Consider the following 16,892-nt stretch of genomic DNA (forward strand, 5'->3'; position numbering starts at 1 on the left):
GGCACATGTACCATTAAAAAATTTACAAAAAACCAAAAAATTTGTTTAAAACAATATAATTTGAAGTTTTCACATAAATCAAGAAAAAAATTTAATGTAGCCATTTCTTCGATTTTCCAAAAAAATATGCTTTTACTTGGAAACCGCTCAAATTTCGGAATTAAAGTCCCTCGAAGGTGCTTTCATATGATACCTCAAAAAAATTCTATTAATTATAGTTAAAAATCCCGTTAACACACTAAGAACTTTCAATAAGCGATTGCATAAAAATTTGAACTAGCAGCGAAAAATGCTTCCGGAGTTTGAATACACTAATGTCATGCTTTCAATTTGCCAAGTAAATTATAACCCCCCCAAAATAGTGTAATTTAACAATATTTGATATATGAAATTTAATTGTACTATAAACGAAGACTATAGAAATTTTCTGAAATCGATACATTTATTCACTTGAACCCAGACAGCCGGACTAATTATGTTAAATATAATACCAAACCTAAATCATACTGGCGACTTTGGTAATGATTTGACCTCATTTGACGCAAGTCCGCATTCAATGTCGCAAAAGACTGGAGATCATGATCCACTAAAATAATCCCATAAATACTCCCCTACAAACATTATTCATTACTTGTAGTTGAAATTTTTTTTTCAGTTTATACTATTTTATAATTTTGATGATTATTTATTTCATTAAAGTGACCGACTGGTCGCGATCGATTTTGGGTCTCAACATAAGTATTTTACCTGTTTTAAATTTGGCAAATAACCAAACATTTCTTAAATTAGTTTTATTAAGTTCATATTAATATTATTTTAAATCAGCTGATTGAATGTTTATCACTTTTGGTGATTATGTATTCATATGTCACATAAAAAATTAACACCTTTTTGAGTTATTAATTTTGATAAATATGTGTTTGTAAGAAGTATTAAGATTTTTAAACAATTTAGATTACTTTTAATGTATTTTGAATGATGTTAAATAAAAATCTTTCCGAAATTATTTTATTTATTGATTTTATTAATTATCGACCGTTTTAATCCCGAGGCCATAAACATGGCTTGCATGTAGAAAAAGAAATATAGAAATAATAAATATAGAAATAATGTAGAAATAATATTTGCTTAATTTCAGGTACCAATTTAATTAACACTTTAATAAAAAATCTTTAATATACATGATTATTATTTTAAAATCACATGTATCTATATATTTTCTTTAATCTGTTCATGTAAATATGTATGTATGTGTTCAAAGTAAATTAAGATGTCCGAATTACATGTTTCTTCAAACTAAAAATAATTATTTAAATTCTTCTTCAGCAGCTTATGTTTATGTTTAACAAGTAAGAGTTTTCTATTCGCCTTTGCCGAATCTTATACTTATACCCTTCACCATACATAGTTTAATTTTATAAAATTTATATTTATTTTATTTTTCCCTACTCTATCTACCATTACTTTAGCAATAAAACAAAATATGAAAACAACAACAAACAAAACACAAAAAAGAACAAAATACTTAACTTGCGTAACGCAAAGCAATGCTGTTTTTGATTTGTTTTTGTCAAAGCATGCAAAAATTCTCTTTTTTATGAAATTTATTTTGCATGCCGGAAAGGTCAATTTACGCATAATATGTATAATTTCTTTTTAATTTTGCTATGAACAATAGGTAGTAATAAGTTACATAAATGAAAAAAAAAAACGTATGGTTTTCAAAAATGTCAAATTTTGACCCACTGTTCTTGACCGATCTTGTTGAAAAATTAAGTCTAAAGTTTAAACTCTAAACTATCCTATGGGACTAACACAGTGATTTCCCTTATATGGACAAGCGGAGCCTATTTGCATGTTGCAATCTAAACTGTTTTATATCCTTATTTCTCGGTGGGAGAAAGTGCAACAATTTTCGATTTAAAATAACGTTCCTCATTTTTACACAGTTGAGAAGTTTCTTTTTTAAATTGAAACCTCAAAGGCCTGCAATATCGAGAGGATGACGGGCGCGGGTTTTTCCAAATTAAAGTTTTGTTTTCCGTGACAAGCCGAAGCGGAACATAGGATGTCACAAAGAGGGAACTGTCATCCATAAATAGGCTTATGGATGACAGTTCCCTGCTTGAATTGGCTATGGCCAGAACTGCCATCGAATCCCCATTTTCTTCTAATGCTTCATCAGTTCATCAGATCGACCTCTCCACTTGACTCTGTAACTGTAGTGTTTTCTGTGCTTGGATAACAGGTTATCTTAGCCGTTAAGATACATTTATAGCTTGGAAAAAAATAATTCGATATTTTTTATTCACAAAACCTTTTATAGTTAAGTATTATTGCTTAGTAAGTCTTGTTTCAACGAAAAGAGCCAAAACCTCGTAAAATTTCCACATTGTATGTCATGTGATAATTGTGTTTTTGTAAAAAGAACAGAAAGAAAGAAAAGAAAAGAAAGAAAGGTTAAAGAATTATCACCTTGCGTAATTTTAGATATTTTACGCCTCTTTGTTCTTTCTGAAGACTTGAAAAATTCATTAGCAGGACGACCACGCTTTTGACTAGGTGCAGGTAGTTCTTTTCCAAGAGATTTTGCTTCTAGCTGAATAGTTTCAAGACATTCAAACCATTTTTTATTCTCCCTCGAAGCAAATTGCTTCGATAATTTTTTTTAGTTTTTAATAGGCTTAAATTCTAACAAGTTAAAATTTTGTTGGGTTTTTGGAGACCTTTGTCGCAATAACAAGAACAATTTTCTAATTAATCTTAAGTTTTTTTCTAGGACTATGCGACCACATTATATACAATATAAAAATACCTCCACTTTCAACGGACGCAAATATTTAATCCCGAAAAAACAAAAAAATTTGTTAGAATCGTAAAATTTAGAGTGTTGTCAATAAATTTAGTGCAATAAAGCTTACAAAAAAACACTAATTTTTTTTGATTTTTGGCCTATGGGAGAAACCAGTGTGCATTATGTATAGAAATTTTTTACTAACCTGGCAAAATTATAATTCCAAATGTCCAAAATAATTCCATCCAACATAAAATCTTCTCCCGGTATTTGGTCGGCTGAAATTCTCCTAAATATGGAAATACAATGCCCATGGCGCCTGCTACGCTGTAAAAATACGATATAAAATTATTTAATATAATAAACTAAAAGATATTCAATTAATAATTATTGTTATATTATAACACCCTACAATTTTGAAAAAAGCTTTCACATATCAACAAGTAAGAAAGTATAGTCGGGCGTGACCGACCATATGATACCCTACACCAGTTATAAATATTATATGTGATTTAATTTTCATAACAAAGCATTTATCTTATATTACCTTGTTCCGATACATTTAAGCAATTTATTGATGAAAAACTAATTTTCTGAAAAAGGCTTTACATGGGGCTAGGGCCAAATATGGACTAAGCCCGATAAAATTTTGTGAATATGTATATTTATATAATATTTATTTGTGCTGAATTTCATCGCGATATTTGTGTTTATAACTTAATTTTGGACATTCAAGTAATTTTCTGAAGGGGACTTTGTAATGAGGCCCGATCTCTATGAAATTTGTAAAGGTTATCGAGGCTTGTATAAAACTTAGTTGTGCCGCTTTTTATCGATATACATATATATTAAACTAATTATGAGCTCAGAAGCGCTTTTCGGAGGGTTCTGTTGTATGGGGGCTAGGTGGAATAATGGACCGATTTTAACCATTATCAATAAGCTTCGTCCTTGGGACAGCCAGCCCAACCGATTGGTATACTTTTTACAAATTTTCTTTAAGATTTCATTTCTTTTGTAATCCTGATGAATTGAAATAAATAATATTATTTTGAAGCAGAGGTTCTCAGCTTAATTTTATATTAATATTAGTATCAAGTTTTTAATATAAATTTAGAACTCCATCTTTTAAAATCGTATGTCCTTTAAACTTTTAGGTCCTTTTACAGGGGCATAAGAGCAGATTATGAAAAACTGCGTACACAGAGTTAATACTAATACACACTTTCCTCTGCACATAGATTTTTTTCATGTGTGAAAATGACTGTTGCACGGTGTAATATAATAAACTTTTTATTTATTTTTAATGAAAAATGGCTTTTATAACAATTTGTATCTCACCATTCGCACGATGATTTTTTCGCATGTTTGCGAAAATATTTTTTTTGGAATGGTCCTCAGTTCCCTATCAGCGATTGAAAATCCTGACCTTAGTATAATTTTTAAAAAATAAAATATTTTCGACTTCCTCGAAATGGGTCTCAAAATTTCGGTGATTTTGAGCTGATTACGGGAAAAATAATTTTTAAATTTTTGTAGAATATTTTTTTGTGGGCATATTATTTTCGCTTTTTATCGAAAAGCGTGTCAAAATTATCGTTATTTTTAGCTCATACAGAAAAATATTTAAAAAATAGTTTGGCATTTAATTTAGTCCATTTCAGAATTTTTTAGAATTTTTTGAAATTTACGGAATATCGAAAAGATTGCATTTTTTGAACATATTGTACTGAGGACTATTTCAAAAAAATTGTTTTTTATTTTTCTCGTATTTTGTACATTGAAACGCATCGTTTTAGAGGTATTCCTCCTAAAAAGTGGTCCACGGAACACCCTAGTGAGCGGGTAGAGAAGAATCGGGTGTAAGAAAACAAACATGATTTGGAATTTAAATAAATATTTTGTATACCCTACACAACTATAGTGGGATGGATATTATGCGTTGGTGCTAATGGTTGTAACGTATTAAAATATTATCACTATACCCACCTTAAAGTATACTGATCGACTCAAAATCACTTTCTTAGTCGTTTATTTATGTATCTCGATGAAAGTTCACACAACTAAGTTTTATACAAGCCTTGATTACCTCGCCGAATTTCGAAATGATCGGACTTCATTTGACCCCATACAAAGCCCCCTTCAGAAAGTGACTTGAATATCCGTAATTCATTTATTAACACTGTTATTGCAATAAAATTTAGCACAGACAAATATTATATAAATACAAATCTATCCAGCCCATTTTATCGGGGTCGGTCCACATTTGCTCCTATCCCCCATATAAAGCCTCTTTAAGAAAATTAGTTTTTCGTCAATAAATTGGTTAAATAAATCGGAATCAAGGTAATATTAGGTCGACTACGCCCGACTATACATTCATACTTGTTTTTAAGTCAATTCGGTGAAAATACTTCCCGCACCGAATTAGCAAGGACGGGTGTGTAAAGATTTGGAAAGAGGGTACAACATCTTCTTCTCTGTAATTTAGCTTTCTCATTGTTTTTATTTGATTTATTCTGTTTTGTTCGTCGATTTGGTCTATCTAATGCTACCTAATTTTTAATAATTTTAGTATACTATTTTCTATAACATGCGATTATCGCGATTAGTTAAAATTTCCATAAAAAGGATTTAAAGAACAATGTTCTCTTTAAGATAATGTAATACATATCTTAAAGAGATATGTATTACATTATCTTAAATATTTATTTTTCTCTTATAGAAAAAGTAAAATTTATACAAAACTTCGTCGCCTTTGGAGCGGGAACTTTTCCACGATCGAGAAAAATAATATCATATTCCTTAACATCTGTTCACGCCCTACAAGCTCTTTCTATGGTATTTTTGATATTTGCAAAAATTGCAAAAAAGTCAAAACCCTAATGTACATATGGGAAATTCCATACGATTGTATGTGACATTCGCACGCCTTCAGAGGGGTATAGATTTTGTAAAATTAGGAGTACTTGGAAAACAATTTTGTAATTCTGTTCCATTTAAAGAATACTATATTTGCAAAAGGAATCATCCCATTCGGAAACTTGTTTTCCAAAATATGGATTAAAATATGGCGCTATCATACGTGACAAAAAACGGAAGTGTTTTTAAAGTATATGTAAATATTTACGAAAATCTGCGAATTCTGTAGGTGTTTTTTTTTTTTGTTTTAATTTCTTAAAAAAGAAATTAATATAATTTTATAATGAACATATTTAAATATCGAACGTGACATATCGTATGTGACAGATTTTGCTCCTGATTTTTAGGTTATAAAATATATATTTTAGAAATATATGCATACACACACTTCAACAAATCAAAAGGAGTAGGAAAGTGCAGTCGGACATGGCCGACCTATATACATGTTTAAGAAATTTATAGATAAAAATAAAAAACTGGAGTTATATGGCGACTAGGGTCAAATATGGACCTATCCTCATAAAATTCTAGGGTGTGATTTTAATTCATATAAAACTTATTTGTGCCAAATTTTATCATAATACTAGTGATTAGAGGTGAGTTACGGACGTTTAAGTGGACGGTGTGAAGATAAATATGTCGAATATATACGTTCCACACCTCTGTTAAATACATTCCACATGCTGTTAAAATACGTTCCACACATTCCACACGTTAAATTTAATAAAAAAAATAAAAAAACAAAATTATTTTTTTTTTACATATTAAAAAGAAAATAAATTGATTTAATTTTTTTCATATTTTTTAGTTAAAATAACTAAACAAAATTCACTAGAAGTGTGTAAGTTATAAACCATCCCAAACGTATTTCGGGCCCCTAGGACAGACCTGAATGGGACTCTGACACACATGGTGGGAGCTAGTATGGAGAAGTTCCCAAATCTGGAGAGGGGATTTTAAGTTGTTTCCCAGGGCGGACGCTATAATGGAAATTATTTCTAAATTTTTTTGAACTTTAAGTTCTAAACGTGTTGTGGGCCACCTAGGACAGACCTGAACGGGATTCTAACACATAAGGTGAAAGCTAGAGCAGTGTAGTGTCCAAAACTGGAATGAGGATTTCAAGTTGTTTCTCAGGGAGGGCGCTATAAGGGGTGGAATTTAATTAATTTTGTTTTTTTTTTTTACCTAAGTTCCAACCTTATTGGGGGCCACATGGGGCAGACCTGAATGGGATCTTAACACATAAGGTGAAAGCTAGGACGGAGTAGTGTCCAAAACTGGAAAGAGGATTTAAAGATGTTTCTCAGGGAGGGCGCTATAAGGGGTGGAATTAAATTAATTTTGTTTTTTTTTGTACCTAAGTTCCAACCTTATTGGGGGCCACATGGGGCAGACCTGAATGGGATCTTAACACATAAGGTGAAAGCTAGGACAGAGTAGTGTCCAAAACTGGAAAGAGGATTTCAAGTTGTTTCTCAGGGAGGGCGCTGTAAGGGGTGGAATTTAATGAATTTTGTTTTTTTTTTTTACCTAAGTTCCAACCTTATTGGGGGCCACATGGGACAGACCTGAATCGGATCTTAACACATAAGGTGAAAGCTAGGACGGAGTAGTGTCCAAAACTGGAAAGAAGATTTCAAGTTGTTTCTCAGGGAGGGCGCTGTAAGGGGTGGAATTTAATTAATTTAGTTTTTTTTTTTACCTAAGTTCCAACCTTATTGGGGGCCACATGGGGCAGACCTGAATGGGATCTTAACACATAAGGTGAAAGCTAGGACGGAGTAGTGTCCAAAACTGGAAAGAGGATTTAAAGATGTTTCTCAGGGAGGGCGCTATAAGGGGTGGAATTAAATTAATTTTGTTTTTTTTTTTTTTTGTACCTAAGTTCCAACCTTATTAACACATAAGGTGAAAGCTAGGACGGAGTAGTGTCCAAAACTGTAAAGAAGATTTCAAGTTGTTTCTCAGGGAGGGCGCTGTAAGGGGTGGAATTTAATGAATTTTTCTTTTGTACTTTAAGTTGCAACCTTATTGGCGGCCACATGGGGCAGACCTGAATGGGATCTTAACACATAAGGTGAAAGCTAGGACGGAGTAGTGTCCAAAACTGGAAAGAAGATTTCAAGTTGTTTCTCAGGGAGGGCGCTGTAAGGGGTGGAATTTAATTAATTTTGTTTTTTTTTTACCTAAGTTCCAACCTTATTGGGGGCCACATGGGGCAGACCTGAATGGGATCTTAACACATAAGGTGAAAGCTAGGACGGAGTAGTGTCCAAAACTGGAAAGAGGATTTAAAGATGTTTCTCAGGGAGGGCGCTATAAGGGGTGGAATTAAATTAATTTGGTTTTTTTTTTGTACCTAAGTTCCAACCTTATTGCGGGCCACATGGGACAGACCTGAATGGGATCTTAACACATAAGGTGAAAGCTAGGACGGAGTAGTGTCCAAAACTGGAAAGAAGATTTCAAGTTGTTTCTCAGGGAGGGCGCTGTAAGGGGTGGAATTTAATTAATTTTGTTTTTTTTTACCTAAGTTCCAACCTTATTGGGGGCCACATGGGGCAGACCTGAATGGGATCTTAACACATAAGGTGAAAGCTAGGACGGAGTAGTGTCCAAAACTGGAAAGAGGATTTCAAGTTGTTTCTCAGGGAGGGCGCTATAAGGGGTGGAATTAAATTAATTTGGTTTTTTTTTTTGTACCTAAGTTCCAACCTTATTGCGGGCCACATGGGACAGACCTGAATGGGATCTTAACACATAAGGTGAAAGCTAGGACGGAGTAGTGTCCAAAACTGGAAAGAAGATTTCAAGTTGTTTCTCAGGGAGGGCGCTGTAAGGGGTGGAATTTAATTAATTTTGTTTTTTTTTACCTAAGTTCCAACCTTATTGGGGGCCACATGGGGCAGACCTGAATGGGATCTTAACACATAAGGTGAAAGCTAGGACGGAGTAGTGTCCAAAACTGGAAAGAGGATTTCAAGTTGTTTCTCAGGGAGGGCGCTGTAAGGGGTGGAATTTAATTAATTTTGTTTTTTTGTACCTAAGTTTCAACCTTATTGGGGGCCACATGGGGCAGACCTGAATGGGATCTTAACGCATAAGGTGAAAACTAGGACAGAGTAGTGTCCAAAACTGGAATGAGGATTTTAAGTTGTTTCTCAGGGAGGGCGCTATAAGGGGTTGAATTAAATTAATGTTGTTTTTTTTTTGTACCTAAGTTCCAACCTTATTGGGGGCCACATGGGACAGACCTGAATCGGATCTTAACACATAAGGTGAAAGCTAGGACGGAGTACTGTCCAAAACTGGAAAGAGGATTTTAAGTTGTTTCTCAGGGAGGGCGCTTATAAGTGGTGTAATTTGATTAATTTTTCTTTGTACTTTATGTTCTGGCCACATGGGACAGACCTGAATGGGATCTTAACACATAAGGTGAAAGCTACGACGGAGTATTGGAAGCTACGACGGAGTATTGGACACTACTAACTTTAAAATATTATTCGATTAATCGACAAACATTTTTAAAATTATTTTATGTTCTAAATTGAAAAAATATTTCGTTAAAAAAGAATCGATTAATTGAATAATTTGTATTATATGAAAACCCTAATGCCTTTTCTTTAAAGCATTAAGAAAAAACATCACTTACAAGCATCAAAAACCGTTAGAAAGCAAAAAAATCACATATAACAACAGTCGACAAAAAGTGAAAAAAAACTGACTGGTTTTACTATTTTTATACATGTGTTAGCATGTATGTACATCAGTGAGTCCAAAACCAAAACTGTAGTTGTAGTAGTGAGCTAGAGAGAATTGCACTGACAGAAAAGTATCTTGAACAATAAAAAATATTCGGTTGAATATATTATTTGGAAAGCAATATTATTTGGAAATGCCAATAACATTTAAAACAGATTTTACACTGTAATAATTTGTATTTTATTAGAGTTTCATTGTTTTTAATACAATTGCTTTCCAAAATCTATTGAAAACATTTTTTGCAAGTATTTAAAAAAATAGTTATTAGTTTATTTACGTATTTAATTGTAAAATGCAAGAATTGTTATAAAAAATATAAGCAAATTTAATTAAAATTATTCCGAAAATTAATAGAATTTTAAACATTTTCAAATCATTACACATAGGTCTAGAAATAGGCAATTAATGGCCAAAACTCAAATCGCGTAATTTGAAAGATTCTAAAATGTACTTTTGTTTTTTGGAAAAACTACTACACATTAGACCGCGACAAAAACAAAAGTAAAATATTTTTCATAAATTAAAAAAAGTATATTTCTGAAATGTTGGTATTATTCTTTTCCAACAGATTTTTTAGTTAAAGAAATAATACATTAAACATATTACTTATCTAAATTAATGATGATAATGTAGATTTTACTTGTGAAACGATAAATATTAAAAAATATTAAAATATATGGCTGATGTAAAAATTACATGAGATATATTTTATTCATTACAAAATTATTTGTTTCGAATTTGGATATAGACTTCAGTAAGAAATAAAAAAAAAAATGTTTGAAAGTGTTGAAGAAAATATGAAAAATTAAAATTAGAGATATTTGCATTAATTTTATTTTATCTTATTTTTTTTTGTAAAATATTTTTTTTAGGTTCAAATTTTTATAGTGTCTTGAATTAAGAGTAAAACAAAATGGTTGAAAGTGTTAAGAAAAATATAATAAATCTAAATTAGACCAATTTTTTGGGAAATATTTGCTATTAATTAATTTTAACATAACTTGCCCGTTTAATTACAAATAGGCTGTTTTTAAAGCTTATTTTTGCTTAAAAAAATAAAAAATATCAAAAATACTTCCAATATTTTAATTGGTCATAAAAAGTTAAAAACGCGAAAATTTATATAAACCTATCACAAATTAATACATAATATATTATCAATGAAAAAAAAAAAATATTTGTATAGTTTTGGCTAAAAAAAAACATGATAAGCCAGACCTATGTGCATTACTACGAAATTATACTTTAATACAAAATCATATAATATGAAACAACTTCTTTTAATAATAATCAAGACAAGGATTTGTATGCAAATGCATGTTTGTAGTCAGTAACTCCAATAAACTTTTAATTATTTTTCTTTTCGAATCAAAGAATTTGCTATAAAATGGCATCGATTTGTTGTTGCACATTTTGTTATAAATGCATATTTTGTTTTAAATATTTAAAACATTTTTATAGCATATTTTTTAATTTGTCTAACACAAATTGTGATTTATTTTCTTGATACATATTAAGGGTCTTATTCATAAACTTTTATCAAAGGTTTATAAATCAAATTTTCATACAAAATTTGTTCTATAAACCTTTGTTAAATGTTTATGAATAAGGCAGTAAATATTTTTACAATAAATTTGATATTTACATACATACATATTTAAATTTTTTTTATATTTACTTATTTCAAAATATCCTAACAAAAAAATACTTAGTTCTTTATTTTAAATATACCACTATAATGGTGAGGGATTTTGCTGATAATTGTAACATCCAAAAATATTGATCCCACCTTAAAGTATCGGCTCAGAATCACTTTCTGAAACTTTCCCTGTGTGTCCGTATAAACTGATAACTTGACGATTTGGTACATACATTATTCTCACCCTAGCCCCATACAAAATATCCTTCAGAAAATGACTTTAACGTCCATAATTCACCTGAAGACAATACCAATAAAATTCAGAATAAATCAGGGACCGTAACTGTTATGACTTTTATCATAAAAGTCACGAAATAAGCGTTATTTTTTTTACTTTTATTTTTTTTTTTGCAGAAATAAAATTTATTTTTTGACTTTTATTTTTTCGGGCAGAAATAAAAGCAATTTTTTGATTTTTATTTTTTCGATCATAAATAAAAGTTATTTTTTTGATTTTTATTATTTTGAGCAAAAATAAAAGTTATTTTTTTATTTTTATTTTTTCGAGCAGAAGTAAAAGTTATTATTCGAGCGGTTAAAAAAATTATTTTTTGGTTATTGGAAAATAACCGATTCTAAAGCGAAAACTTTTTTCGCTCCACAAATAACTTTTATTTCTTCTCGAAAAAATAATAGCCAAAAAATAACTTACTTCTGCTCGAAAAAATAAAAATGAAAAAATAACTTTTATTTCTGCTCAAAAAAAAAAAAAAAAAAAAATAAAAATCAAAAATGTAAAAAGCATTTTCTTAAAATTTAGTCTACGATGATCAAAATGGTATACTTGATGTTGTTATTATTCTTTCTATTTCTATTCTATTTTCTTGTAGTTGCTTTCTGTATTTAAAAATTCAAAAATAATTATTATTTTCGGTCCCTGGAATAGGTAAATATAATTTATCCAAAAATACATATCGAGATAGTGGTTGCGTTCAATTGGTACATAATGCGGTAACTCTGTCATCAAGAATCTATTTATATATTTGTTGTCAAAAACTAATGTTCTAAATATCTATAAATATGTACTTATGTAAATACGATAAAAAGAAAAATTTGTAATAACAACAGCAATTTTATTCAAATGTAGTAAGAAAATATTTTTTGGCGCTTATTTTTCACACTTTTAATGATGCACATTTCCCTATTTTATATGGCATATCATAAGTGCATATTTTTTATTTTTTTTAGTGCATGAAAATCCTTGTCTTGTAAATAACTAAAAAGCGCTGGCGCTTTCTTGCGCTTACTTGTATAAAAATATACATTCACTCCAACGCTTAAAGCGAGAGGAAAATCTCTGACTGGTTTTGTTTGTTTTTTATAAATTTGTGACGTACACTGTGTACGTATGTGTGTACGGTACACGAACAAGAGAGCTCATTGCGTTTGTATGTCATAAAAGTGTACGTATGAAATTAAGAGTGCAAAAAATCTCTTTAACATAGCTTTTTGCGTACCACTGATACATAAATTTTTGTATGACACCGCACATCCTATACAAGTGTTGTAATTTTTTGGGAAAATTTTTTTTGTTGTTTTTTTTTTTTTTTTCTTTTACAGTAATTTTTTTACTTTACTTTGCAAAGACACACTAGAAGTTAATGGGTATTGTATAAGAAGAATTTTAGTTTAGAGCTTCATTTCAGAATATTAGTTATTAGAGTGAATATCTGTGAACAAAATGGTTAAAGAGTTATTTATTTATTTAGTTAAAGTATTTTATTCAAATCAAAAATATAATATTCAATTTTCCAAAGAGTTGTTTAAGTCCCTTAACACCGAAAATGGTCTTTTTGATCAGTTTTTTGGTTTCATAAATAAACTTAAAAAAACCGAAGGCACCACATATTTGGTTAAAAGAATTGGCAGTAATTTAAGGAATAAAAAAAGGATATGTGACATTATAAAATCAATCGTAAGTAATAAATGTTGCGATTTTACAATTGTACGATAGTTCTTCTTAGACAATTGAAGAGCTTGTTGCAGTAACAACTTAAGCCACTCGATATGGAAAACTAATTTTATGTGCTAATTTCATTAAGGACAGCTTTTAGAAATTTCATATACTAAATTTAAAATTGTTGTTCTCAATATTTTTATTTTGTGGCATACCGAGTTACTGTAATAAGCCCTTCCATTAATGTCAGATTTTTATAAGTATAAGGGTATAAGATTGTCATTCCGTTTGTAATTTCTACAATATAATTTTTCGATCGTATGAAGTATATATGTACATACATATATTTTGGATCCTTATAGATAGCGAAGTCTATTAAGCTATGTCCGTCCGCCTGTCTGTTGAAATCAATTTTCTGAAGAAAGCTGTCAGACATGCTTTCGAGAAGTTTCCTATTGAAAATCAACAAAGTCGGTACAAAAACATAACTGAGATATGAGCAAAAATCTAATACTACCTCTGAAATTTATTCAACAAATTAGGTATAAATAAAATCAGTTTTTAGAGGATCAGCAAAATCGGTCCATAAATACCGGAGATATGAGCAAAAATCCGAGACAACCTCTGAAAATTTCATAAAAAAGACAATTTTTTTCATGCTTTGATATAAGCAACAACAACAAAACTGCTTATTCATTGAGTATTTCGTTTCATATGTTTGGATGGCTGTGTGTTTCATTGCCTTGTGTATATTGTTTTTGTTTCTTGGTGCATTCAGTTTCGTATGTTTGGATGTCTGTTGGTTTCATTTATTTTGTCTTTGCTTTTTTTTTGAGTATTTCGTTTCGTATGTTTCATTGCCTTGTGTATATTGTTTTTGTTTTTTGGTGTATTCAGTTTCGTATGTTTGGATGTCTGTTAGTTTAATTGCGTTGTGTATTTTGTTTTTGTGTATTTCGTTTCGTATGTTTGGATGTCTGTTGGTTTTACTGCCATGTGTATTTGTTTTTTTGTGTGCTTATTTCGTTTAGCGTTGTTGTTCGTTTTGCTATAGCTATAATAATGATATAAACGGGAAAATGAAATAAATTAAAATTTTATAGAATTGATATTTTTTAAATACACTGTGGTGAAGGGTATAAAAGATTCGGCACAGCCGAATATAGCACTCTTACTTGTTTTTTTGTGTATTTCGTGTGATGGATGTCTGTTGGTTTTACTGCCTTGTGTATTTTGTTTTTTGTGTGTTTATTTCGTTTAGCGTTGTTGTTCGTTTTGCTATTGCTATAATAATGATATACCTAGTCGGGAAAATGAAATAAATTTAAATTTTATAAAATTGATATTTTTAAATACACTGTGGTGAATATAGCACTCTCACTTGTTTTTTATACCCTACACCACTTTAGTGGGGAGGGTATATTGGGTTTGTGCTGATGTTTGTAACGCACAATAATATTGGTCCTATAGGTACCCACCTTAAAGTATACCAATCGGCTTAGAATCGTTTTCTGATTAGCTATGTCCGTCCATGTAAACCTTGTAAACAAACTACAGGTCGCAATTTTGATTTTGGAGAAGATACATGAGATGTTCAATGGTTTCTCTTGGATACAAGTCGCCCCCTTTGGCAGTTAAAGATTTTGAAATACCACTCAGTGCGATTTTTCAAATAATTCTTTGAGTCATTTCATCAGTATTTTTATTTTATATTTTATAATAATATTGATTAAACAACTAATAGTTGAATTTCACTGATTTACACTTGTTCTAGAAATCAAAACTAATTTTTCATATCGAAATTGCTTCAATATTTTCCTTTAAACATTTTTAACACAAATAACTTCACAGTTTCACACAATGAGGATATGATTTTTGCAAATTACAATTGAAAAATACTTAACACGTGTCCCTTTAACAATAAATTCCAAAAAGTAATTAAAAAATTATTTGAAAAACCCAACGAAATTAACTCGAATTCTAAAAATGCAAAATACTTTATTGACCTGCAAATACTGATGAAAAATAATAAAATGCAACAACAAATGCACCAACATTTCTATTTTCATATTTTTTCATGGTTTTCCCATTTTATATAATCTCTATTTTTAATTGAAAAACATAAATTTACTCTTTACCTGTTTATTCGAATTTTATTTATGAACAAAAAACAAAATTCTCTTAAAAAAATGTATGCAAAAAACTTAGTTGATTCACTGTATGTATGTATATACACAAAAAGCATGCACTAACATTCTCTTTTTTGATAAAATTTTCAAAGGTTGTCTTGTATTTTTGCTCATATCTGCGTTATTTATGAACAGATTTTGCTAATTTAAAAAAGAAACTTCTCGAAAGCATATCTGACATAAATATTGAAGATTTAGATTCCGAGGATATCTGGGATCTTCAGGAAATTGATTTTAACCACACAGACGGACAGAACAATAAATAAATTGGGTATGAAATAGGGTGATCGATTATTCGACATTTTCCAAAAACCGGTTTTCGAATAGTTCGAATATCAACAACATTTTTCAGATTCAGAAAAAATCGGTTAACCGGTTTTTCATTTTAAAAAACAAAATCTTTTTTATTTTGAAAAAAATGAACGTTTATGTTTAAATTTGATTAATAAAACATGATCCGAAATGATTTTTAACAGTTTAAAATATTATAACTTTAGATCTAGTCGTCTGATTTACATTATTTCATTAATGTAAAGAAATTGGAAAAAAGTGTGACCCTTCTGATAAACATTAGGAACTATGTAATCCTAGCGTATTCTAAAATCCGAGTCGATCACCCTAGTATTAAACAATAACGAGTGCTATATTCGGCTATGCCGAATCTTATATACCATTCACCTTGTGTTTATAAATTTTTTAACATTTTAATTCTTTTTAAATGTTAAGCAACAATATCGTATTTATTCTTGTATCTAAAATACTCCTTTCTTTCGTATCAACTTCTAATAGTATTTTTTGTTTTTTTTTTTTTTAAATACGGAATTTAAAGTTCTCCAAAATTTATAAATTCGTTACGGTTCAGATTTTATTGAGGTTCAACCTTCATATTTTTAGGATTTTTTTCAACAAGCATTAAATTTGACATCGTAAATTTTCTAAACTATTTATCCGATTTTAATCGTTTTAGTCCCCATTTAAAGCCTATGTCTTGTAGAAATAATATGTAGAATATATAACTCCTCCTCTTTCATTTAGTATTAATGACAATAGGCTTATTAGAATATTTTTTACTTTATATTTACTTTTAAAATTAAATAGCATTTTTATATTTATTTTAATAGAATTTTAACATTAGCACTCCATAAATATGTATCTTGTTTTTCGTAGCATTTACAGCCTGAAAAGAATAAAAATGTCTTGGAAGATTTTAAAAAATGGTGCAATTTAAAGGGCTATTTTTTGCTATATGAGGATGTTTTGAATATTTTAAAAATTAAATTTTCCAACAGTACAAATAATTTTGATAAAATGTCTGTCCATGAAGACCAGGAAGAGAGTAAAGAAAACCAAGAAGAATGTAAAGAAGATCAAGAAGAATGTAAAGATGTTTTGGAAAGTTCAATATCAGTCAGTTTTGATAACTTTGATAAAAAGTCTGTCCATGAATGCTGTATAGTAAAAGACCAGGAAGAGTGTAAAGAAGACCAGAAAGAACGCGAAGATATTTCAGAAATTTCAATATCTGTCAGTTCTGATAATTTTGTTAAAAAGTCTGTCCATGAATACTGTGTAGTAAAAGACCAGGAAGAATGCAAAGATATTTTTGAAAGTTCTGATAAATTTATA

The 16,892-nt window shown here is 29.8% G+C and overlaps 1 protein-coding gene across 8 annotated transcripts in view; it reads right to left on the reverse strand.

Annotated features, from left to right (window-relative positions):
• LOC119616163 (synaptic vesicle glycoprotein 2B-like) overlaps positions 1-16,892 on the reverse strand; it is a 98,593-nt gene that overhangs the window by 22,874 nt on the left and 58,827 nt on the right. For all 8 annotated transcript variants that reach the window (XM_037972439.1, XM_037972437.1, XM_037972438.1 and 5 more), the window contains exon 4: positions 3,000-3,121. In XM_037972439.1, the coding sequence (XP_037828367.1) occupies positions 3,000-3,121 (122 nt within the window). The remainder of the gene's footprint in view (positions 1-2,999; positions 3,122-16,892) is intronic.

This window comes from Lucilia sericata, unplaced genomic scaffold (genome assembly GCF_015586225.1).
Source record: "Lucilia sericata isolate MDLA Ls3-8-SP2 unplaced genomic scaffold, ASM1558622v1 Contig000060F_arrow, whole genome shotgun sequence".
In the NCBI taxonomy this organism is placed as follows: domain Eukaryota; kingdom Metazoa; phylum Arthropoda; class Insecta; order Diptera; family Calliphoridae; genus Lucilia; species Lucilia sericata.